Below are 26,179 nucleotides of genomic sequence, written 5' to 3'. Positions count from 1 at the left end.
ATTACAAGAAGAAGAAGAAAGAAAAGAATCCGTTCTTCTATTGGCAGAAGGCCTGAAATTTTGTGGGAGGCAGCTAGTAAAGCTAAATTTGATGATTCTTTTGTCTACTTTTTCCAAGAACAACCTGACATATTGGTAAACACTCCATGTCATTAGAAAGCATAAAGATTAAAGAAAAAGTTAACTGACATGGAGGACTGAAAACCATTTCAATAAGGGAAAAGAGTTAACTGTATCATAATGATTCATACCAGATATCAAAATACTGAGATCATGACTACTGCTCAATGCTCTGTGAACACTGTAAAAGCTGTGAAACATAACATGAACAGCCGCAACAGGGACTTAAAGCCATGGTCAACTGGAAAGGACACAGCAGGCATTTTGTGTCTACAGCTGGAATTCACCCAATAACTAATGAACAGGGCCTTAGGTTCAATTCTGATGGCTATGTGAAGCTACTGGAGACTGTGGTCAAACCCTAGCTGGTGAGAGTTGCTGCTGAAAAGCCATATGTGAGGCAGCAGGATCTAGCTTCTTACCATAGCTCCAGAAAGAGTTAGAAGTGGTATTCTGTTATACAACCATAATCTAGTATCGACAAATCACAGTATGTCTGTGTATAATGACTAACACATACATTTCCACAATTCTCCACCGATTTTCTTCAAACTTTACAAACACACTACTTATGTCTCAAGGGATGATCATGCACTGTAACATTTTGCCCAGAGCTCTCCCATAAATGGGCGTAAATGGACATAGTTTTTTGTGTGTAGGATCTTCCATACTTTTTTCATTTTTTATAAAATGAAAGAATTTGTCTATTTATTTATTTTGACTGTCGTGACTGCATGGTGACCCTGTCACGAAACAGGACTTGGAAGCTGTCATTTTGTTTTCATGTAAATAAATGTTTATGTTAATGTAAATGATTTATCCAAATTCGTTGTATGGACATAGTTTTTTTGTATGTAGGTTCTCTTATAATTTTTAAATCTATATGGTCGTATATTGGCATTAGAGAATATTTTTTAGTGGTTATCACATTCTTTTGATTTATTATTCATTTATATGTTGTAATTATGTATTATAACTTTCTATATTTTTTTATGTGTATTAGTGTATGTAGTTTGAGTTTTGGTCTGAGAATATTATAAAAATGAAAGGATTTGGCCTATTTATTTCGACAGCTTTCCATATTTTTTAATGTATATGGTAGTATATTTGCATTACAGAATATCTTTTAGTTGTTTCTACCTTTTTTCATTTATTATTTATTTATATGTTGTAATTGTGTATTAATACTTTCTATATTTTCTATATGTATATTGGTGTGAATAGTTTGAGTTTTGGCTAGAGAATATTATAAAAGTGAAAGGATTTTGTCTATTTATATATTTTGATTGTCCACTTGTGATTGTGATTAAATTGGCTAGGAACACTGCACGTGATGAATATCCAATACCAAACAATCTTAATCTCCATATTTAAGCTGCATTAGACTTTGGCAAGCTTACCTCTACCCATTCCAAGCTACTTGATGTTCCCTTTCCTCTCTTCTATTTGTTAATACCTTTGTTAACTTACCAATGTGTTGTTTTCCTTTTAGGATGTTTATTTACCCATCTATTATATTTCGACTGTTGTCCATTGTTTCAAATACGTTTTAGCATTGTCGTTTCTTTTTTAAACAATCATATATGATTTGTCCCAAAGAAACAATTTTTAAATAACAATTTTGCTTCCATTAGCAAAAGCTGTACATATCTTTCAGAAAGCTCCATACCAATTTCATACCAATGTGTATATATTGTCTGTGTTCAGGTAATATGTGCTTGTATGGGTGTGGGAGTGTGCATGATGGTGTGCGGTGTGTACTTAGTTAAACAGTGTGTGTGGCTGCTCGCATAGTGGTATGTGTGGTGACGCTATTGAAGATTGTGTGTGGTGTGAGTACTGAACAGTGGTCGGTGCTAGTGTGTGTATAGTGGTGTGTGAAGTGAGTAATGCGTTGAACAGTGTGTATGAGTGATTTTATAGTTGTGTGTGTGTGTGTGGTGAGGGTACTGAGGTAGGTGATGTGTAGGTGTGTTAGTAGAAAGGGGGAGTTAAATGTGGGAAGTGTGTGGGAATCCATGTGGCGTTAGTACCAAATGAAGATAAGAAGTGAGTTAATCCCATATGGTGCAAAGGAATGAAAAGAGAAAATTAATTCCTGTTCACAGTGGCATTCACATAAAGTGAATGCCACTTTATGTGGCATTCACTGTTACGTTATGCTATGTGGGAAGGCAGAATAAAGGAACTTTTGTTAGCTTATAGTAGAACTGATAATCACATGGTGCACTAAAACCTATTTTCCTTTTCCAGATAATACAAGCATGCCACCTGAAAAGAGAGCATGCATTGGCAGAAAGTCTTCTGCAGTAGCACTGGCAGGATAAGGAATCTGAGGACCAGAAGTCCTGTTGACAGTTGAAAAGAGCTGCTGCTGCTAGAGCTGAAACTACTCCAGAGTAGCATGAAACCTATCAAGTACATGCTGCTGATGCAAGGGCTGCAGAAACCCCACAAAAGAGTGCTATCTGTCAGGCTTGTGATGCTGCATCCACTTCTGCCATGAGGGCCGAAACATCCCCATAAGAAAGTGCTATCCAGCAGGCATGCAATGCTGCATCCAATTCTGCCGCGCGCTTGGCAGATGATGATAACCATAGCCATCACTGTGTTGGACAGAATATCCGAATTTTCATGAGAAATACAAAATATTGATATTAAGAGAACAGGAAGCATGCTCATATGAAAGAAAGGGGTATTAATAACAGGCCATATTAGATTAAAGAAGGGACATATTAAATTAAGGTTGATGCATAAAAGCAGGTTTGACACAGTGAAAAGCAAAGTTTATTTCAGAAATTAAAGCTAGGAAAACAGAGATTTTAGCTTAGTTTGATATCTATTTTGACATAATTTTTCAATTCTCACAGAGGAATGTCTGCTGTTAGTGAAGTATTCAAAGTAAATGAAAACAGCATAGTATACAGTGTATATATGAGGGGAGGAAGAGAGAAGGAACTGAGAGATTGTCAAAGGAAGTACTGATGAGGATGATGATGAATTGGCAAATAAAAAAAAATATACATAAACCTCAAGAAATGTTCATCATTAAATGTACAAAATATGCATTGTATTAAAACTAACAATATTTTGCTTGGTCAACACCATGACAAATAACAAAAACATAAATGAATAAATAGTAAACAAGGGTACTTAGTAGTTAGTTGCTCTACCCCATTCCTGTGAATAACTTCAAAAATTTGCTGTGGCATACTCAAAACAAGCATTTTATCGGAGGTTGTCCAGAATGTTATGCCATAAGGTGAGGACTGTTAAGCAAAGAGCATCCACAGTCTCAAAATGCAATTCATTCTTGTAAACATCTCTTGCCGTCCATCCTCAAAGATTTTCAATGAGGTTTCAGTCAGGAGAACATGGAAGATGATTCAAAAGATGAATGTTATTTGTTCTGAAGAAATCCTTTGGCCTGCGAGAATTATGGATTGTAGTATTACCCTGTTGATAAATCCAGTCTTCTTCACACAAACGAGAGCCTTCAGTCAATAGTGATGCCTGTGCCAATATGCCAACATAGCCAGCTGCTGTTTGATGTCTCTGCGCAACCTAATGTTCCATAGTTCTTCTGTTCAAGAAAGCACCCCACACCATGACACAGCCTCCACCACTGTGCTTATTTGAAAAAGTCTCCAGTGGAATATCTTTTGCATGCCAATATTGTTGGAGACCATCAGGACCATCAGGGCTGAATTTTTTCTCATCCCAGGATTAAACTTTCTTCCAGTTGTAAACATCCTAGGTCTGCTGATTCTGAGCAAATTCTAAACAAGTAGTTTTGAGGTATGGATGAAGATGAGGTCTCTGAAGACATTCAAGATTTTTTAAGCCTCTCTCTATCTCTCTCTCAAATGTTATCTTACCTTCCTTGAGCTACATTCCACATCCATAAGTACATTAATCTAGTTTGATGATCAACTAGTGCCTTTCCTAACTTTCCGTCAAATCCTACTAAATGCAAGTGAAATTTTCTTTGGCCAGCTAGTCAATCTTTTCTATCTGTATGCCGCAGGGTCTTTTAAGAAGTTTGCAATGGAGATTTTACTGCAACCAATTTCAGTGGAGATGGCATGTTGAGAAAGGCTTTGTATCTGGAGCTCTGCAAGTCTACCATGTTCAAAATCCATCAACATTTTAGATTTGCTCATTGTTGCTGTTGTGTAATAGATAGGGAGTGACTGGCAGTTGTTGACACACAGAAAGCTTGAACATAAATGCCAAAATTTTTATAGACTATACCCAATTCAAACTTTTTATTTGTCATGGACTTAAATTTTTCATTTTCATACAATCCATATTTTCTGCATTAAATTTAAACATTTCTTTAGGTTTTGTATATCTTTTCTATTTGCTAATTATGAATCTATAATGAAAAAGTAGTCAAATATATCAGTCTGAAAGGAGTTCATTTTGGCAGCAGTTTTTTTCACTGATCTAAATTTTGGCCAGCAATGTGTGTGTGTGTGTGTGTGTGTGTGTGTGTGTGTGTGTGTATATGTGTATATATATTATATATAATATATATATATAATATAGTGTGTGTGTGGAGGCGCAATGGCCTAGTGGTTTAGGCCAGCGGAATCGCGGTCTGCAGGATCGCCCCCTGGTTTCAATCTCCCAGACCGGGCGTTTGTGTCGTTTATGAACGAAAACACCTAAAAGCTCCACGAGGCTCGGCAGGGGGTGGTGATCCCTGTCCGTAATCTTCTAACCACTCTTTCTCCCACTCTTCTTATGGCCTGACTCGCTTAGCCAGCGGGGTGCGCGTCATTGAAGGTCAAACAACAATGCGAACCAATTGTGATCGATGTGTACACAACATTGATGGTCTGGTCGGTCACGTGATCATGGTGTATATATTATAGCAGGAAACAAAAGATGAAAAACGTGTAGGAAACAACAAACAGGTGTATTAATTTAACGCTTGGGAAAAATGGAAAAGTCTTTTATGTGCTGAGCCTAAGCTCTTTGAGAGAAATGATTAAGAGGCAAAAACTGGAGGGAGAATGAAAAAAACCTAGAGAGAAAATGTTTGCAGAGTTCAATGGTCCGACATGATGAGATGACTGGAAAAAATAGGTTGAATGAAATGGAGATAATATAATAATGGTAATGGTAACCCCAACAAACTAAGATGCACAAGCATGTGTGTGTATTCGAGTCTGTATGTGTGAATGGGGAAAAGTGAGTCTAACATGTGTATGTGTGATTTTGCATGTAGCAGTGCATGTGTGCTTGTTCAGAAGGTGCGTGCACATGCATGTGTATGTATCTCTGTGGCCAAATAGTGGGCATGTATATAGCATATGTGGGTGAAAGTTATCTTTGTTTATGCATGTATTTATGCATGTTGCATGTGTGTGTATATATTGTCTGTGTTCAGGTAATATGTGCTTGTATGGGTGTGGGAGTGTGCATGATGGTTGTGTTTCGGTGTTGTACTTAGTTAAAAAAACAGGTGTGTGGCTGCTCGCATTTTGTGTTATGTGTGGTTTGACGCTATTGAAGATGTGTTGGTGACCTGTGAGTATCTGGGGAGTGGTCGGTGTAGTGTTGTGTATAGTGGTGTGTGAAGTGAGTAATGTGTTGACAAGTGTGTATGAGTGATTTTATAGTTATGTGTGTGTGGTGAGGGTACTGAGGTAGGTGATGTGTAGGTGTGTTAGTAGAAAGGGGGAGTTAAATGTGGGAGGTGTGTGGGAATCCATGTGGCGTTGGTACCAAATGAAGATAAGAAGTGAGTTAATCCCATATGGTGCAAAGGAATGAAAAGAGAAAATTAATTCCTGTTCACAGTGAAGGCAAGTGTCCAGGTGGCCCCAGTGCAGAGAAAGTTCCAACACAAACAAATATTGTAGTGAACAACCAGTAGAGAGGAAGTGGTGTGAGACTGGGCTGTCATTGTCTGATGTCTTGGAGGTGCTCTGCGAACCAGTCAGCCAAGTGGTGTCCCTTTTGAACAATATATAAAGAAGGACAGAAAGAGCATGAGATGTAGTAAATAACATTAGTAGAGGTGCAGGCAAAGGAGTCGGTGATGTGACAGGGACAGTTATGGGTGCCAGTGAAGATGGTGGTGATGGAGAAGTAGGGGCAGGTGTGACAGCATGGACAGGAGCAGAGGAAGGAACCAGGTTGTGATGCAGGGGTAGGGAAGAGACTGTGGACCAGAAGGTCACACAGGTTATGGGCTTATTTTAAGGAGAGAACAGGTAAGTTAGGAAAGATGTGTGAAGTGGAGGGGTCGGGCTGGAGTTGCCAGAAGGCTCAGAGAATGGTGCGTTGCAGGGGTGATAAGTGAGGAGAAAGAGCAGAAGCATGGTCCACAAATCAGGCATGAGCAAGGGCAGTGTGGATAATGGTGAGGAGATATCCATGTATTATGACGTGGTGAGCCATGAGTTGAGACTGAGCCCCAAAGTCATGGTCGTCACTGCAGAGCTTACGTAGATGGAGGAATTGGGAGTAGGTGATGGAGAACTTGGTGTGGGTTGGGTGAGAGGAGAATAAGCTAAGGTAGGAGTGTGAGTCAGTGTGTTTGTAGTGGATGGAGGTAATGAGAGCACAGTGGTGTATGCTGAGAAAAATGTTGAGAAATTTGACGAAAGAGTTAGAGATAGTGCAGGAGAATTTGAGGGCAAGATGGAAGGATTGGACAAAGTTAGGAAGAAGTCCAGTTGTTTGCAGGAGAGTCAGGTCATGCCTGTACAGTCATCAATATAGTGACCATATAGCTGGAGTGTGACCAGTGAACTGGGAGAATATTTGGGCCTCAACATAGCCAGCGAACAGGTTTGCATAGTTGGTGCCCATTCTCATTCTCACTCCCAAGACCTGTTGGTAAAACTCCAACATGAATGAAAAGTTGAGAGGGGCTAGAAGGGAAGGAGAAAGTGTTAAACAGAGAGAAAGCATGATTGGTGTCATGGGTGTGTGAGGGGAGGGAAGTCACTAGGGGGCAAGGACATGGTTAAGGTATTTGGAGATCATTTCAGTGGGGCAGTTGCAGGTGGAGATGATTGGGGTAGCCAGGGTTGTTGGGCTTGTGAACTTTGGAAAGGAAGTAAATAGTGTGAGTGTGTGGGATATGGACAATGAGGTTGGAGGTGGTAGGAGAGAGATGGAAGGAGGAAATGAAGTCATGAATAGTGGAGGGCAATCTGTTGGTAGTTAGGCATGAGGTTGGAGGGCAGAGGGCAATAGAAGGAGGTGACTTGAAGCTGACGGAGAGCTTCAGCCTTGTAAAAGTCTGTGCACCACACCACTATAACTCCACCCTTGTTGGCCAGTTTGTGGCACCAGAGACATCGAAGGACTGAGAGTTCAGCTGGAGAGGTGTTAAAAAATGTCAGGGACACCTGCAAAAGTTGAACCGGTCCACAACATGTTGGCAAATGCTTGCAAATTGATCAACTGCTTGGAACTGACCAGGAGCTGGTACCATTTGTGGGTGAAGTGGGTGAAACAGTCTTCTTCATTAGATGGAGGTGGACTGTTGTGGAATAGTGTATGTAGCCTGACGTAGTGCACAAAGTGTAGGATAATAGCATGAGTCTGAAACTTGTTACTGGATGGTATGAGAGGAATGAAGTGCAGACCCTTATTGGGAAGAGAGAAATCTACTTCAGAGAGGAGAGTTCAGGAGGAATGGTAACAACAGACTGAAGTGGGGGGATGAGCTCGGTGGGGGAGGGATGGTGGAAGTAATGGAAGGCTGGAAGGAGACAGAGGAGGAAGTGGTATGTGGAAGGGTGGGAATGAGGGGTGGGTTTAGTGGCATCAGGTGGGACAGGATGAAAGAGTGAGTGGAGTTTATGTTGTTTAGTGCAAGCGAGGAAGTCATGGAAAAGGTGGTTCAGATGGAAGATGAAACATAAGGTGGAATGTGCAATAAATGGTGAGCAGTAGGAAAAAAAGGTGGAATAAGCAAGTAGGAGAAGGTGGTTAAGGGTGTGTATTTTGGAGTGATTAGAATGAATGGTGGCAGGCATAAGGTGACAGAGTAAGATGGCAGAGGCAGAATGGAAAGTAGAGTGGAAATAGAGGTGGAAACCTTCGGAGATGAGGTAGTGGTGAAGGCAAAGAGCGAGAAAGGAAACATAATTACAAAAGCGTGTTTTTTTGGAAATCAGTAGGGAAAAAGATTAATAGAAGGCTGAAATCAGCTGAAAGAAAGTGTGGTAAAGTGTTTTTTTAGATGGTGGTGAAGGTAGAGGAGAATAAATTTATAATTATACATGCTGGAAAAAGGACCAAAAAATGAGAGAGAATGGCAAAGTTATTAATGTATATATACACATACACATATATACATATATATATATATATATATATATATATATATATATATATATATATATATAGGTTATGAAGACTTTCTTTATTTTCATAACCTTAAATGATTTACCCATGATACTTCTGTTTACTAGAACAACTGTTTCCTATGTGGGGTCCATGTTAGGAAGAATCTTCATATTTAATAACATTCCATGGAGGGCACTTGAATGCCTCTAATGCTTAATGATCAGTAATTCCAAATGTGTCATTAAGCACTTGTACATGACTCTCTCTTGCTTTAGTTTAGAACATTGATTAGTCAGTTAATTGTTAAGAATGATGGTGTCAAAAATCATTTTAATAGAAGTTACTGGGAATTTGTCATTTGAGAAGAAATCGAAATGGGAAAAATAGTGAATCATGACATGATTTGTGGAATTTTGTTTAAGTAACATTGATTGAGCAGTAAATATCTTGTTCTTTAACTTTCCTCATGAGGGAATAAGAAAGTTTCTTATCTAAGAATTAGAAATTAAAACTTACACCTGAAACACATGTTTATACTTATGTGTGTGCATGTGTCTGTGTGTCGCTGTGTGTGCATGTGTTTCATTCTATCTCATTAGTCTTTATTCTGATAGTATCAGCACAATACTATATATTTTAACTGTTATTTATAGCTATGTATTATATTCATTATTTTTATTTCTTAAAGACATGGATGATGCTTATGGTAACATTTCAAGGAAACCTGATAGTAAGTGTATAAACAATCCTTTAATACAATTACACTAATTAAAGCACAAGTTCACCCTTTTATTTTATTTTAGTTTCTGTCAGGGGCTGTGACAAAACGGGGTGGGGTTATTTGTTTGTTTTAGACTCATTTCCCAGCCCTATCCCTGAAATCAGTTCTGGTGAAGTTAGCAAAAATTTTGGTTTGTTCTTACTTTCTGTAAAATATATGGCTTCAGAAGATTCGTATGCATGTACTTAAATGCAACATTGAAAATATTTAGAATTATACATGTAATTTACATCTTTATTCATCTTCATTAATAATCCAGCCCATACATCTTCCTTGTAAGCCTTAGCTGTACCAGTAAACCAAGCAAAGATATAATTCACATTATATCTTAAAATATATGCTTAAAATATCTGGTGGTGTGGGTCATGGCCTAGTCACCCGTATTGTAAACCAGGTAATTCACAAAGAAGTCATACCTAATTAATGGCATAGCAGCACCATAGTCAGCTGCTACAAATGTAAAGGTGATGCTTTAGATAGAAATAACTACAGGGATATCAAACTGCTGGATCAGGTGATGAAGGTCACAGAGAGGATCATAGCCCAACTAATTAGGAAGAGAGTCTGCTTAGATGAGATGCAATTCGGTTTTGTGTCAGGTAGAAGCACCACTGATGCTATATTCCTGGTACAGCAACAATAGGAGTAATACCTAACCAAAGATAAACCCCTATACTTGGCTTTTGTTGACTTGCAGAAAGCCTTTGACAGATTCCCTCAAGCCTTTATCTGGTGAGCAATGCAGAAACTGGGGATAGACGAGTGGTTAATAAGAGCTATACAGGTCTTGTACAGGGATGTTGTTAGTAAGATAAGAGTCGGCAATGAGTATAGTAAAGAATTCCAGGTAGAAGTAGGGGTTCACCAAGGATCAGTCCTCATCCCCCTTCTTATTCATCATAGTCCTCCAGGCAATAACAGTGGGAGATCCTCTATGCTGATGACCTTGCTTTCATAGCAGGATCACTACCAGAACTAGAGAAGAAATTTCAGATGTGGAAGCAAGGTTTAGAGTTGAAGGGCCTTAGAGTCAATGTCACAAAGACCAAAGTCCTAGTACATATGAAGGCGAACACATCACACACCCCTTCTGGTAGGTGGCCCTGCCCGGTGTGTATAAAAGGTGTAGGTAGAAACTCTATAAGATGTACCCAGTGTAAGCTATGGATGCAAAAGTGGTGCAGCACATCAAAGGTATGTTAACCAGGAAGATAGCTTTTGTGTGCACAGGGGCAATAAACCCTGCAGATGCTCATAAGACTGATTCCATCACATGACAGGGGGAGAAACTAGAAATAATGGGTCGGTGCATAATTATTGCGGCATTTTTTCGACAAATTTTATTCAACAAAAATAATAATATTTAACAAAAACATCTTTAAATGACAGTCTGACAGTCTGTCAAGCAAATGGGAAGCAGTAATTGAAGTAGATAGTGAATATGCTCCGGAATAATCATTTAAAGATGTTTTTGTTACATGTTGTTATTGTTTTTGTTGAATAAAATTTCTTGAAAAAAGCCGCAATAATTATGCATCAACCCAATAGTTGATAGCTTCCGCTACTTAGTCTGCATTGGGGGTAGATGTTCAGAGAGCATTGCCACTAGAATAAGAATAGCCTGGGCAAAGTTCAGAAAGCTCCTACCTCTACTGGTGACAAAGGATTTCTCACTCAGAGTGAAAGGTAGATTGTATGATGCATGTGTGTGAACTGCCAAGCTAAATAACAGTGAAACATGGGCCATGACTGCTGAAGACATGCATAGGCTTGAAAGAAATAAAGCTAGTTGGATCCACTTGATGTGTAATGTCAATGTGCACACAGTACGGAGTGTAAGTGCCCTGAGAGAAATGTTGGACATAAGCATTGGACGTAGAGTGCAAGAGAGATGACTGTGCTGGTATGGTCATGTGCTGCATACAGATGAGGAGAACTGTGTGAAGAAGTGTCACTCCCTAACAGTGGAAGGAACCCATGGAAGAAGGAGACTCAGTAAGACATAAAATGTGGTTAGGGTGAAGCATGACCTTTGAACGTTGGGCCTCACAGAGGCAATGACAATAGACTGAGACCTCTGGAGGTATGCTATAACTGAGAAGACCCAGTAAGTAAAGTGAGATCACAGCTGTAGCCTACACCAGTGTTGCATGACCAGCCCATTTAAAAAGTACCTTGAATTGTCAAGTAACATTCTGCTCTTGAGGAGACCTGTTGAGTCAAGTAAAATCAAAATATAATCAAATCGAATTGTAGTTGTGGCAGATGCCAGTGCTACCTGACTGGCTCCCATACTGGTGGCATGCACTAAGTACCATGCATGCGTGGGTCATTGCCAGTACTGCCTGACTGGCTTTCCATGTTGGTGGCATGTAAAAAGCACCAACCAAACATGTTTGATGCCAGCCTCCCCATCCCGACTAGTAGCACATAAAAAGCCATAGCACATAAAAAGTACCAACCAAATGTGGCCAAAGCCAGCTGCGCCTAACTGGCTCCCATGCTAGTGGCATGTAAAAAGCATCCGCTACACTCTAGGAGTGGTTGGCATTAGGAAGAGCATCCAGCTGTAGAAACACTGCCAGATCAGATTGGAACCTGGTGTGGCTCCTGGCTTGCCAGTCCTCAATCAAACTGAAGAACTCAAGCCATCATGGAAAGCGGGCATTAAACAATGATGATGATGATGTATGTATTGTTATGTGTGTGTGTGTCTGTGTGCATGTGTGTGTGTGAATCTGTTTAGTTAGACTGTATTCTGTGGAATTACTTGGCATTAATTAATATAGAACTAAAATATTCTGAGATCAAATCACTTAAGAGCCAATTTTAAACTGTGAACCACGCCATTAGTACTTTTATATAATTTCTCTAATAAAATTAGCAGTTTCAATATGGAATAAAATTTTGAAGGCCAATTTACTGAAGAACTGTCTCTCCAAACACAAATTCTGAAATGCAATTTTACCAAAATTACTTTTATTGCCTGTTGTTCATACAAAGTTAATTTATTAGGCAGTTCTTTTCTTTTTCCCTGTACATCAATGAGAGGATAAAGAACTCATACCCTACATTCAGCTAAGTTCGAATTCAAATATTTATTTTTGTCTAAATATACATGTATATATATGTGAAATATGCAGTATGTTTTCCTATATTTTTAGTTACTTTCTATGCAATATCAGTTTATTTAAATCATACTCTCCAAACAATAAATATACCTATTTTTATGTAATTTTTTGAAGCTGTGGAAGAACAGTGCACAGAAATTAGTGATCCCAGATATTTATGCATGAAACAGCCACGTAAGTATAAACAATATTGGAAGTACATAGCATGATCATAGGATAACAAAAATAGAAAGCTAACAATCATGAAACATGTCACTCTCAAACTTTTGGCTCTTGATATATGCATACATACATGTATTATCATTAGCATCATCATCGTTTAATGTCCGCTTTCCATGCTAGAATGGGTTGGACGATTTGACTGAGGGCTGGCAAACCAGATGGCTGCACCAGACTCCAATCTGATCTGGCAGAGTTTCTACAGCTGGATGCCCTTCTTAACACCAACCACTCCGAGCGTGTAGTGGATGCTTTTACGTGCCACTGGCATGAGGGTCGATCAGGCGGTACTGGCAACAGCCATGCTCAAATGGTGCTTTTTATGTGCCACCTGCACAGGAGCCAGTCCAGCAGTACTGCCAACAACCTTGCTCGAATGTCTTTTCACAAGCCACCAGCACAAGTGCTAGTAAGGTGATGCAGGTAACGATCACGCTCGAATGGTGTTTTTAACATGCCATCGGCACGGAGGCCAGCTTGTTGTTCTGGCTACGATCTCACTCGTATGGTACTCTTAGCACTCCACTAGCACGGAAGCCAGTCATCGATTTTGATTTTCATTTCACTTGCCTCAACAAGTCTTCGCAAGCAGAGTTTAGTGTCCAAAGCAGAGTGTGTGTGAAATTGTTTAAGTCAATTTCTCTAGCATTTATTATGGCAGATTTGGCACAGTACTAACGTCACTTAAATGTTATTTATAGCTATGCTATTTATTCTTTTTTTTTAATTTCTTAAAGATATGGATGGTGCTTACGTTAATGATTCACAGATACCTGGTAGTAAGTATATAAGAAATTCATTAATAAAATTACATTCATTAGTGCAAGAGTTAGCAAATATCTTGGTTTAGGCAGCTTCACATATGACATTTATATTTGTTTTGTTTCACCCATTGGACTGTGGGCACTACCTTGAAGGGTTTAGTCTAACAAATCCATGAAAATACTTATTTTTAAACTTAGTACTTATTCTGTTGATTTCCTGTGCCAAACCACTAAGTTCAGTGGATGTGAACTAACTATGACTGTCAAGTGATGGCTGGAGATGAACGCAAAGACACACATATTCTTGTGTATATATAAATACATACATACACACACACACGTATGTATGTATGTATAGATGTATGTGCGTGTGTGAGCGTGTGTGTGTGTGCATGTGTTTGAGTCTATCTCATTAGTCTTTATTCTGTAAGATTCAACACAATACAATATATTTTAAATATTATTTATAGCTATATATTACATTCATTATTTTTATTTCTTAAAGAGATGGATGATGCTTATGGTAACATTTCAAGGAGACCTGATAGTAAGTGTATAAACAATCCTTTAATACAATTACACTAATTAAAGCACAAGTTCACCCTTTTATTTTATTTTAGTTTCTGTCAGGGGCTGTGACAAAACGGGGTGGGGTTATTTGTTTGTTTTAGACTCATTTCCCAGCCCTATCACTGAAATCAGTTCTGGGGAAGTTAACAAAAATTTTGGTTTGTTCTTACTTTCTGTATGGCTTAAGAAGATTCGTATGCATGTACTTAAATGCAAAATTGAAAATATTTAGAATTATACACATAATTTACATCTTTATTCATCTTCATTAATAATCCAGCCAATACATCGTCTTTGTAAGCCTTAGCTGTACCAGTAAACCAAGCAAAGATATAATGCACATTATATCTTAAAATATATGTTTAAAATATCTGGTGGTGTGGGTCATGGCCTAGTCACCCGTATTGTAAACCAGGTAATTCACAAAGACGTCATACCTAATTAATGGCATAGCAGCACCATAGTCAGCTGCTACAAATGTAAAGGTGATGCTTTAGATAGAAATAACTACAGGGATATCAAACTGCTGGATCAGGTTATGAAGGTCACAGAGAGGATCATAGCCTAACTAATTAGGAAGAGAGTCTGCTTAGATGAGATGCAATTCTGTTTTGTGTCAGGTAGAAGCACCACTGATGCTATATACCTGGTACAGCAACAATAGGAGTAATACCTAACCAAAGATAAACCCTATACTTGGCTTTTGTTGACTTGCAGAAAGCCTTTGACGGATTCCCTCAAGCCTTTATCTGGTGAGCAATGCAGAAACTGGGGATAGACGAGTGGTTAATAAGAGCTATACAGGTCTTGTACAGGGATGTTGTTAGTAAGATAAGAGTCGGCAATGAGTATAGTAAAGAATTCCAGGTAGAAGTAGGGGTTCACCAAGGATCAGTCCTCATCCCCCTTCTTATTCATCATAGTCCTCCAGGCAATAACAGTGGGAGATCCTCTATGCTGATGACCTTGCTTTCATAGCAGGATCACTACCAGAACTAGAGAAGAAATTTCAGATGTGGAAGCAAGGTTTAGAATTGAAGGGCCTTAGAGTCAATGTCACAAAGACCAAAGTCCTATTACATATGAAGGCGAACACATCACATACCCCTTCAGGTAGGTGGCCCTGCCCGGTGTGTATAAAAGGTGTAGGTAGAAACTCTATAAGATGTACACAGTGTAAGCTATGGATGCATAAGTGGTGCAGCACATCAAAGGTATGTTAACCAGGAAGATAGCTTTTGTGTGCACAGGGGCAATAAACCCTGCAGATGCTCATAAGACTGATTCCATCACATGACAGGGGGAAAAACTAGAAATAATGGGTCGGTGCATAATTATTGCGGCATTTTTTCGACAAATTTTATTCAACAAAAATAATAATATTTAACAAAAACATCTTTAAATGACAGTCTGACAGTCTGCCAAGCAAATGGGAAGCAGTAATTGAAGTAGATAGTGAATATGCTCTGGAATAATCATTTAAAGATGTTTTTGTTACATGTTATTATTGTTTTTGTTGAATAAAATTTCTTGAAAAAAGCCGCAATAATTATGCATCAACTCAATAGTTGATAGCTTCCATTACTTAGTCTGCAGTGGGGGTAGATGTTCAGAGAGCATTGCCACTAGAATAAGAATAGCCTGGGCAAAGTTCAGAAAGCTCCTACCTCTACTGGTGACAAAGGATTTCTCACTCAGAGTGAAAGGTAGATTGTATGATGCATGCGTGTGAACTGCCATGCTAAATAACAGTGAAACATGGGCCATGACTGCTGAAGACATGCATAGGCTTGAAAGAAATAAAGCTAGTTGGATCCACTTGATGTGTAATGTCAATGTGCACACAGTACAGAGTGTAAGTGCCCTGAGAGAAATGGACATAAGCATTGGACATAGAGTGCAAGAGAGATGACTGTGCTGGTATGGTCATGTGCTGCATACAGATGAGGAGAACTGTGTGAAGAAGTGTCACTCCCTAACAGTGGAAGGAACCCATGGAAGAAGGAGACTCAGTAAGACATAAAATGTGATTAGGGTGAAGCATGACCTTCGAACGTTGGGCCTCACAGAGGCAATGACAATAGACTGAGACCTCTGGAGGTATGCTATTACTGAGAAGACCCAGTAAGTAAAGTGAGATCACAGCTGTAGCCTACACCAGTGTTGCATAACCAGCCCATTTAAAAAGTACCTTTGAATTGTCAAGCAACATTCTGCGCTTGAGGAGACCTATTGAGTCAAGTAAAATCAAAATATAATCAAATCGAATTGTAGTTGTGGCAGATGCCAGTGCTACCTGACTGGCTCCCATACTGGTGGCATGCAATATGTACCATGCATGCGTGGGTCATTGCCAGTACTGCCTGACTGGCTTTCCAAGCTGGTGGCATGTAAAAAGCACCATCCAAACATGTTTGATGCCAGCCTCCCCGTCCCGACTAGTAGCACATAAAAAGCCATAGCACATAAAAAGTACCATCTGAATGTGGCCAAAGCCAGCTGCGCCTAACTGGCTCCCATGCTAGTGGCATGTAAAAAGCATCCGCTACACTCTAGGAGTGGTTGGCATTAGGAAGGGCATCCAGCTGTAGAAACACTGCCAGATCAGATTGGAACCTGGTGTGGCTCCTGGCTTGCCAGTCCTCAATCAAACTGAAGAACTCAAGCCATCATGGAAAACGGGCATTAAACGATGATGATGATGATGTATGTATTGTTATGTGTGTGTGTGTCTGTGTGCATGTGTGTGTGTGAATCTATTTAGTTAGACTGTATTCTGTGGAATTACTTGGCATTAATTAATATAAAACCAAAATATTCTGAGATCAAATCACTTAAGAGCCAATTTTAAACTGTGAACCACGCCATTAGTACTTTTATATAATTTCTCTAATAAAATTAGCAGTTTCAATATGGAATAAAATTTTGAAGGCCAATTTACTGAAGAACTGTCTCTCCAAACACAAATTCTGAAATGCAATTTTACCAAAATTACTTTTATTGCCTGTTGTTCATACAAAGTTAATTTATTAGGCAGTTCTTTTCTTTTTCCCTGTACATCAATGAGAGGATAAAGAACTCATACCCTACATTCAGCTGAGTTCGAATTCAAATATTTATTTTTGTCTAAATATACATGTATATATGTGAAATATGCAGTATGTTTTCCTATATTTTTAGTTACTTTCTATGCAATATCAGTTTATTTAAATCATACTCTCCAAACAATAAATATACCTATTTTTATGTAATTTTTTGAAGCTGTGGAAGAACAGTGCACAGAAATTAGTGATCCCAGATATTTATGCATGAAACAGCCAGGTAAGTATAATCAATATTGGAAGTACATAGCATGATCATAGGATAACAAAAACAGAAAGCTAACAATCATGAAACATGTCACTCTCAAACTTTTGGCTCTTGATATATGCATACATACATGTATTATCATTAGCGTCATCATCGTTTAACGTCCGCTTTCCATGCTAGAATGGGTTGGACGATTTGACTGAGGTCTGGCAAACCAGATGGCTGCACCAGACTCCAATCTGATCTGGCAGAGTTTCTACAGCTGGATGCCCTTCTTAACACCAACCACTCCAAGCGTGTAGTGGATGCTCTTACGTGCCACTGGCATGAGGGTCGATCAGGCGGTACTGGCAACAGCCATGCTCAAATGGTGCTTTTTATGTGCCACCTGCACAGGAGCCAGTCCAGCAGTACTGCCAACAACCTTGCTCGAATGTCTTTTCACGAGCCACCAGCACAAGTGCAATAAGGCGACGCAGGTAACGATCACGCTCGAATGGTGTTTTTAACATGCCATCGGCACGGAGGCCAGCTTGTTGTTCTGGCTATGATCTCACTCGTATGGTACTCTTAGCACTCCACTAGCACGGAAGCCAGTTATTGAATTTGATTTCGATTTCACTTGCCTCAACAAGTCTTCGCAAGCAGAGTTTAGTGTCCAAAGCAGAGTGTGTGTGAAAATGTTTAAGTCTATTTCTCTAGCATTATGGCAGATTTGGCACAGTACTAACATCACTTAAATGTTATTTATAGCTATGCTATTTATTCTTTTTTTTTAATTTCTTAAAGATATGGATGGTGCTTACGTTAATGATTCACAGATACCTGGTAGTAAGTATATAAGAAATTCATTAATAAAATTACATTCATTAGTGCAAGAGTTAGCAAATATCTTGGTTTAGGCAGCTTCACATATGACATTTATATTTGTTTTGTTTCACCCATTGGACTGTGGGCACTACCTTGAAGGGTTTAGTCTAACAAATCCATGAAAATACTTATTTTTAAACTTAGTACTTATTCTGTTGATTTCCTGTGCCAAACCACTAAGTTCAGTGGATGTGAACTAACTATGACTGTCAAGTGATGGCTGGAGATGAACGCAAAGACACACATATTCTTGTGTATATATAAATACATACATACATACACACACACACGTATGTATGTATAGATGTATGTGCGTGTGTGAGCGTGTGTGTGTGTGCATGTGTTTGAGTCTATCTCATTAGTCTTTATTCTGTAAGATTCAACACAATACAATATATTTTAAATATTATTTATAGCTATATATTACATTCATTATTTTTATTTCTTAAAGAGATGGATGATGCTTATGGTAACATTTCAAGGAGACCTGATAGTAAGTGTATAAACAATCCTTTAATACAATTACACTAATTAAAGCACAAGTTCACCCTTTTATTTTATTTTAGTTTCTGTCAGGGGCTGTGACAAAACGGGTGGGGTTATTTGTTTGTTTTAGACTCATTTCCCAGCCCTATCACTGAAATCAGTTCTGGTGAAATTATAAAAAAAATTTTGGCTTGTTCTTCCTTTGTGTGAAATATATAGTTAAATAATATGCATATGCATATACTTAAGTACAACATTAAAGATATTAAAATTCTACACAAAATTTGTACTTTTATTAATCCTCATTAATAATCAAACCCATGAATATGCTTTGTAAGCCTTAGCTGTACTAGTAAACCAAGTAAATATATAATTTACAATAAATTCACTAGATATTTATTCAGGCAAGACACATAAAATATGGAAGAGATTTGCAATGGTGAATATGACACATTATAATCAGTTGTTTTTAGACAGCTCTAGCTTGAAAGTAATTATGCAAAATATCTTATTTCTCAAGCCATACCTTGGGATGGCTTTTATGGTAACATGATTAATTTCAGATATCAACTTAACTTTTGACTGGCAGAAATAGTAAAACCAATAAATTAATTACTTGGCATTAATTAATTTAGGTCCACACCTTTTTCTAACTCAAAACACATAAGAGTAAATTTTATCCTGTGAATCACCCTGTAAGTACTTTTATATAATTACTCTAATAAAATTAGCAGTTTGATTATGGAATAAAATCTTGAAGGCTAATTTACTGAAGAACTTTCTCTCCAAACACAAATTCCGAAATGACATCTTACCAGAATTTCTATTGTTTCTGTTAGTTCATACAAATTGAATTTATTAGACAATTCTGGTTTTTTTACCCTGATATATCAAAGAGAGGATAAAGAATTCATGCTCTACATTCAGCTTGGTTGGAATTCAAGTATTTATTTGTTTCTAAATATATGTGTATATGTAACCTTTTAATCTGCAACACTAACTTCAGGAAGCCTGACTGCCACCTTATAACCTATTAGTCAGGGGACTCCGCTAGCCAAATAGACTTCATCCTCACCAGACAGCGGGATGCAGGGTCGCTCTTAAATACAAAGACCCTCCCGGGTGAAGAGTGTATTCCTCAGCATAGGCTAATAATTAGTGACTTTAGGCTTGAGGCCAGAAGAACTCCAAGAAACAGACCAATCCAGAAAAGAAGGATTTGGAAGCTAAAGAACCCTTCACATGGTCAGAGATTTAGGGACATCCTCATCAAGAAATTTGATGAGAGGGAGGAGGAGCTACAGACGTCGGACATAGAAGGTAGCTGGAAATTCCTACGGGACAGCTTGCTGAGTGCCACAGACCAAGTCTGTGGATGGTGCAAAGTTCCTTCCAGACCTAGAGTTACATGGTGGTGGAATAGTGCAGTAGACAAAGCCATTAGTTCTAAGAAACAGGCCTGGAGAGCCTGGAGGGATGGGGGTAGCAGGGAACCGTACCAAGTAGCCAAAGGGAGGCCGGGCGGCAGGTATACATAGCCAAAGATATAGCAGAAAAGAAGAAGTTTGCCAATGTCCAGCGACGTGAGGACCAAAGAACTGAGGTATTTCGTATTGCTAGACAGTGTGTGAGAGAAAATAGTGATGTTACAGGAGAGAAATGTGTCCGCATGGATGATGGGGCACTTGCCTTTAATGTTGGTGAAAAGAAAGAGGCTTGGAGAAGCCATTATGAAAGACTGCTGAATGAGGAGAATGAATGGGAGGAGGAGAGCCTGCCAAATGTTGACCCAGTAGAGGGACCAGCTATCCGAATAGACGGCTCCCTAGTAGATAAAGCAATTAAGGATATGTAACCGGGTAAAGCCCCCGGCCCATCAAGAATCACTGCTGAGATGCTTAAAACAGCTGGTTATGTGGGCTATGGCCTTGTCACCCGTATTGTTAACCAGGTAGTTCACAATGGAGTCATACCCAATGACTGGCGTAGCAGCACCATAGTCAACTGCTACAAGGGTAAGGGCGATGCTCTAGATAGAAATAACTACAGGGGTATTAAACTGTTGGATCAGGTGATGAAGACCACAGAGAGGGTCATAACCCATCTCATTAGGGAGAGAATTTGCTTAGATGAATGCAGTTCGGTTTTGTGCCAGGTAGAAGCACCACTGATGCCATATTTCTGGTCCGACAGCTGCAGGAGAAGTACCTAGCTAAAGATAAACCCCTCTACATAGCTTTTGTGGACTTGGAGAAAGCCTTCGACAGGGTTCCCCGATCCCTTATCTGGTGGTCGATGCGGAAACTGTTGATTGACGAATGGCTAATAAGGGCTGTACAGGCTCTATACAGAGAGGCTGTCAGCAAGGTTAGGATTGGCAACGAATATAGTGAAGAATTCCGGGTAAAAGTAGGTGTACATCAGGGCTCAGCCCTCAGCCCCCTTTTATTCATCATAGTCCTCCAGGCAATAACAGAGGAATTCAAAACAGGTTGCCCCTGGGAGCTCCTCTATGCTGATGACCTGGCCCTCATAGCAGAATCACTACCGGAACTAAAAAAGAAATTTCGGATGTGGAAACAAGGGTTAGAATCTAAGGGCCTTAGAGTAAATGTAGCGAAGACCAAAGTTATAGTATGCAGAAAGGCGAACTCAGTACACCCCCCATCGGGCAGATGGCCCTGCTCAAGCTGTAGGAAAGGTGTAGGTAGAAACTCCATAAGATGCACCCAGTTTAAGCTATGGACGCATAAGAGGTGCAGCAACATCAAAGGGAAATTAACTGATAAGATAGCTTTCATGTGCGGCAGATGCAAAGGGACAATAGACACCACAGACACTCAAAAAACTGATTCCATCACACTCCAGGGGGATAAACTAGAAGTAGTTGATAGTTTTCGCTACCTGGGTGACCAAGTTAGTAGTGGGGGTGGATGCTCAGAGAGTGTCACCACTAGAATACGAATAGCCTGGGCAAAGTTTAGAAAGCTCCTACCCCTACTGGCGACAAAGGGTCTCTCACTCAGAGTGAAAGGTAGATTGTATGATGCATGTGTGCGAACTGCCATGCTTCACGGCAGTGAAACATGGGCCGTGACTGCAGAGGACATGCGTGGACTTGAAAGAAATGAAGCTAGCATGATCCGCTGGATGTGTAATGTCAGTGTGAATGCACGACAGAGTGTAAGCACCCTGAGAGAAATGCTAGGCATAAGAAGCATCAGATGCGGTGTGCAAGAGCGACGCTTGCGATGGTATGGTCATGTACTGCGGATGGATGAGGAGAGATGTGTGAAGAAGTGCCACTCCCGAACAGTTGAAGGAATCAGGGGGAGAGGTAGACCCAGGAAGACATGGGATGAGGTAGTCAAGCATGACCTCAGAGTGTTGGGCCTCACTGAGGCAATGGCGAAGGACCGAGACCTCTGGAGATGTGCTGTGACTACTAAGACCCGGGATGCTCCTGGCACCAGTTACGCATACCCCCTGCCCATCCAAAGTACCTTGGATTCCGGAACATCTCGCTGTGCTTGAGGAGACCTGTCGAGTCAAGTGCATATACATGAACATCGAACCAAATATCAATGGAAACAGTAGTTGTGATACCTGTGCCGGTGACACATAGAAAGCACCATCTGATCGTGGCCGTCGCCAGTGCAGCCTCCACTGGCTTCTGTGCCGGTGGCACATAAAAAGCACCATCCGAACGTGACCGATGCCAACCCCGCTTCGAATGGCTTCTGTGCCGGTGGCACATGAATATCAAACCAAATATCAATGGAAACAGTAGTTGTGATACCTGTGCCGGTGACACATAGAAAGCACCATCTGATCGTGGCCATCGCCAGTGCAGCTTCCACTGGCTTCTGTGCCGGTGGCACATAAAAAGCACCATCCGAACGTGACCGATGCCAACCCCGCCTCGAATGGCTTCTGTGCCGGTGGCACATGAATATCAAACCAAATATCAATGGAAACAGTAGTTGTGATACCTGTGCCGGTGACACATATAAAGCACCGTCCGAACGAGGCCGTTGCCAGTGCAGCCTCCACTGGCTTCTGTGCTGGTGGCACATGAATATCGAACCAAATATCAATGGAAACAGTAGTTGCGATACCTCAACCCCGCCTCGAATGGCTTCCGTGCTGGTGGCACATGAATATCGAACCAAATATCAATGGAAACAGTAGTTGTGATACCTATGACACATAAAAAGCACCATCCGAACGTGGCCGTTGCCAGTGCAGCCTCCACTGGCTCTGTGCCGGTGGCACATAAAAAGCACCATCCGAACGTGACCGATGCCAACCCCGCCTCGAATGGCTTCTGTGCCGGTGGCACATAAAAAGCAACGTCCGAACGTGGCCGATGCCAGCACCGCCCCGACTGGCTTAAAAAGCACCAACCGATCGTGGGATCCCGGAACATCTCGCTGTGCTTGAGGAGACCTGTTGAGTCAAGTGCATGTACATGAACATCGAACCAAATATCAATGGAAACAGTAGTAGTTGTGATACCTGTGCCGGTGACACATAAAAAAGCACTATCTGAACGTGGCTGTCGCCAGTGCAGCCTCCACTGGCTTCTGTGCCGGAGGCACATAAAAAGCACCATCCGAACGTGACCGATACCAACCCCGCCTTGAATGGGTTCTGTGCCGGTGGCACATAAAATGCAACATCCGAACGTGGCCGATGCCAGCACCGCCCCGACTGGCTTCTGCGCCGGTGGCACATGAATATCGAACCAAATATCAATGGAAACAGTAGTTGTGATACTTCAACCCCCGCCTCAAATGGCTTCCGTGTCGGTGGCACATGAATATCGAACCAAATATCAATGGAAACAGTAGTTGTGATACCTGTGCTGGTGACACATAAAAAGCACCATCCGAACGTGGCCGTTGCCAGTGCAGCCTCCACTGGCTTCTGTGCCGGTGGCACATAAAAAGCACTATCCGAACGTGACCGATACCAATCCCGCCTCGAATGGGTTCTGTGCCGGTGGCACATAAAAAGCAACATCCGAACGTGGCCGATGCCAGCACCACCCCGACTGGCTTCTGTGCCGGTGGCACATGAATATCGAACCAAATATCAATGGAAACAGTAGTTGTGATACCTCAACCCCCGCCTCGAATGGCGTCCGTGTTGGTGGCACATGAATATCGAACCAAATATCAATGGAAACAGTAGTTGTGATACCTGTGCCGGTGACACATAAAAAGCACCATCCGAACGTGGCCGTTGCCAGTGCAGCCTCCACTGGCTTCTGTGCCGGTGGCACATAAAAAGCACTATCCGAACGTGACCGATGCCAACCCTGCCTCGAATGGCTTCTGTGCCGGTGGCACATAAAAAGCGACAACCCTGCCTCGAATTGCTTCTGTGCCAGTGGCACATAAAAAGCAATGCCCGAACGTGGCCGATGCCAGCACCGCCCTGACTGGCTTAAAAAGCACCAACCGATTGTGGGATCCCGGAACATCTCGCTGTGCGCTGTGCTTGAGGAGACCTGTTGAGTCAAGTGCATGTGCATGTACATGAACATCGAACCAAATATCAATGGAAATAGTAGTAGCTGTGACACCTGTGACGGTGACACATAAAAAGCACCATCTGAACGTGGGCGTCGCCAGTGCAGCCTCCACTGGCTTCTGTGCCGGTGGCACATAAAAGGCACCATCCGAACGTGACCGATGCCAACCCCGCCTCGAATGGGTTCTGTGCCGGTAGCACATAAAAAGCAACATCCGAATGTGACCGATGCCAGCACGGCCTTGACTGGCTTCTGTGCCGGTAGCACAAAAAAAAAAAAAAAAAAAAAAAAAGCCCCAACTGATCGTGGCCGATGCCAGACCCCTCTGGCACCTGTGCAGGTGGCACGTAAAAAGCACCCACTACACTCGCGGAGTGGTTGGCGTTAGGAAGGGCATCCAGCTGTAGAAACACTGCCAGATCAGACTGGAGCCTGGGGCAGCCCCTGGCTCCCCAGACCCCGGTCGAACCGTCCAACCCGTGCTAGCGCGGAAAACGGACGTTAAACGATGATGATGATGATGATGATGATATATGAAATACACAATATGTTTTCCAATATTTTTAGTTACTTTCTGCGCAATATCAATATATTTACATTCTCTTCTCCAAACAATAAATATACCTATTTTATGCAATTTCATGAAGCTGTGGAAGATCATTATGCTGAAATGAATCATCCCAAATATTTATGCATAAAAAAGCCAGGTAAGTATAATCACTATTGATAATACATAACATAATCTTAGAAGAAGATCATCATCATCATTGTTTAACATCAGTTTTCCAGGGTAACATGGGTTGGACGGTTAGACCAGGGTCTGGGAAGCAGGTGGCTGCACCAGGCTCCAGTCTAATCTGGCAGTGTTTCTACAGCTGGATGTCCTACATAACGCCAACCACTCTTTGAGTGTAGTGGGTGCTTTTTAGGTGCCACTGACACAGGGACCAGAGGAAGCTGGCAGCAGCCACGATCGGTTGGTGCATTTGACATGCCACCATCATGGAAGCCAGTCAAGGTGGCACTGGCACCAGCCATATTTGTATGGTGCTTTTAACGTGCCACCGGCATGGGTATCACAACTACAATTTCCATTTGATTTTTATTTTGATGTTGATGTACTTGACACAATAGGTCTCTTCAAGCACAGTAGGCCGCCCTACAATCGAAGGTAAGCACAACAGGCCATCCTGTGATCCAAGGTATTTTGAATGGGCTGGGGCTGGTTATGTGATGCTGGTGTAGGATACAACCATGAACTCACTTTGTTGGGTCTTCGCAGTCACAGCATATCTCCAGAGGTCTCGGTCTTTTGTCATTGCCCCTGTGAGACCCAACATTCATAGGTCATGCTTGACCACCTCATCCCATGTCTCCTGGGTCTACCTCTACCCTGGATTCCTTCAATAGTTTGGGAGTGACACTTCTTCACATATCTCTCCTCATCCATCCATAGTACATGACCATACCAGCACAAACATCTCTCTTGCACATCACATCCGATGCTTTTTATGTCCAACATTTCTCTCAGGGCGCTCACATTCTGTCGTGTGTGTACACTGACATTACACATTCAGTGGATCATGAAAACTAGCAATCATGAAACATGTCACTCTTGATCTTTTGTCTCTTAATATATGCATACATGTAAGGCGGTGAACTGGCAGAAATGTTAGCATGCTGTGCGAAATTCTCAATGGTATTTCATTTGTCTTTATGTTCTGAGTTCACATTCTGCTGAGGTTGACTTTGCCTTTCATCCTTTTAGGATGGATAAATTAAGTACCAGTAGCATACTGGGGTCAATGTAATTAACTAGCCCCTCCCCATAAATTTCAGGCCTTGTGGCTAGAGTAGAAAACAAAAGAATATATGCATACATGCATGTTGTGTGAGAATGTTTAAGTCTATTTCTTAAGTATTTCTTATGAGTGTTTGAGCACAACACTAACATAATCTAAATGTTATTTCTAGCATTGCTGTTTATTTTTTTTTTGAATTTCTTAAAGATATGGATGGTGCTTACATTAATTATTCACAGAAACCTGGTAGTAAGTATATCAGTAATTCA

The 26,179-nt window shown here is 40.8% G+C and overlaps 1 protein-coding gene across 1 annotated transcript in view; it reads left to right on the top strand.

The window, feature by feature from the left end:
• The window catches only part of LOC115212116, a 798,722-nt gene that overhangs the window by 744,218 nt on the left and 28,325 nt on the right, over nt 1-26,179 (top strand). Inside the window, exons 29-36 of the mRNA XM_036503334.1 lie at nt 9,128-9,169; nt 12,466-12,525; nt 13,308-13,349; nt 13,840-13,881; nt 17,166-17,225; nt 18,003-18,044; nt 18,535-18,576; nt 26,118-26,159. Coding sequence (XP_036359227.1) covers nt 9,128-9,169; nt 12,466-12,525; nt 13,308-13,349; nt 13,840-13,881; nt 17,166-17,225; nt 18,003-18,044; nt 18,535-18,576; nt 26,118-26,159 — 372 coding nt within the window. The remainder of the gene's footprint in view (nt 1-9,127; nt 9,170-12,465; nt 12,526-13,307; nt 13,350-13,839; nt 13,882-17,165; nt 17,226-18,002; nt 18,045-18,534; nt 18,577-26,117; nt 26,160-26,179) is intronic.

This window comes from Octopus sinensis, linkage group LG5 (assembly GCF_006345805.1).
Source record: "Octopus sinensis linkage group LG5, ASM634580v1, whole genome shotgun sequence".
Classification (NCBI taxonomy): Eukaryota; Metazoa; Mollusca; class Cephalopoda; order Octopoda; family Octopodidae; genus Octopus; species Octopus sinensis.
The sequence above is the reverse complement of the archived record's forward strand: the minus strand, read 5'-3'. Positions and strand labels throughout refer to the sequence as shown.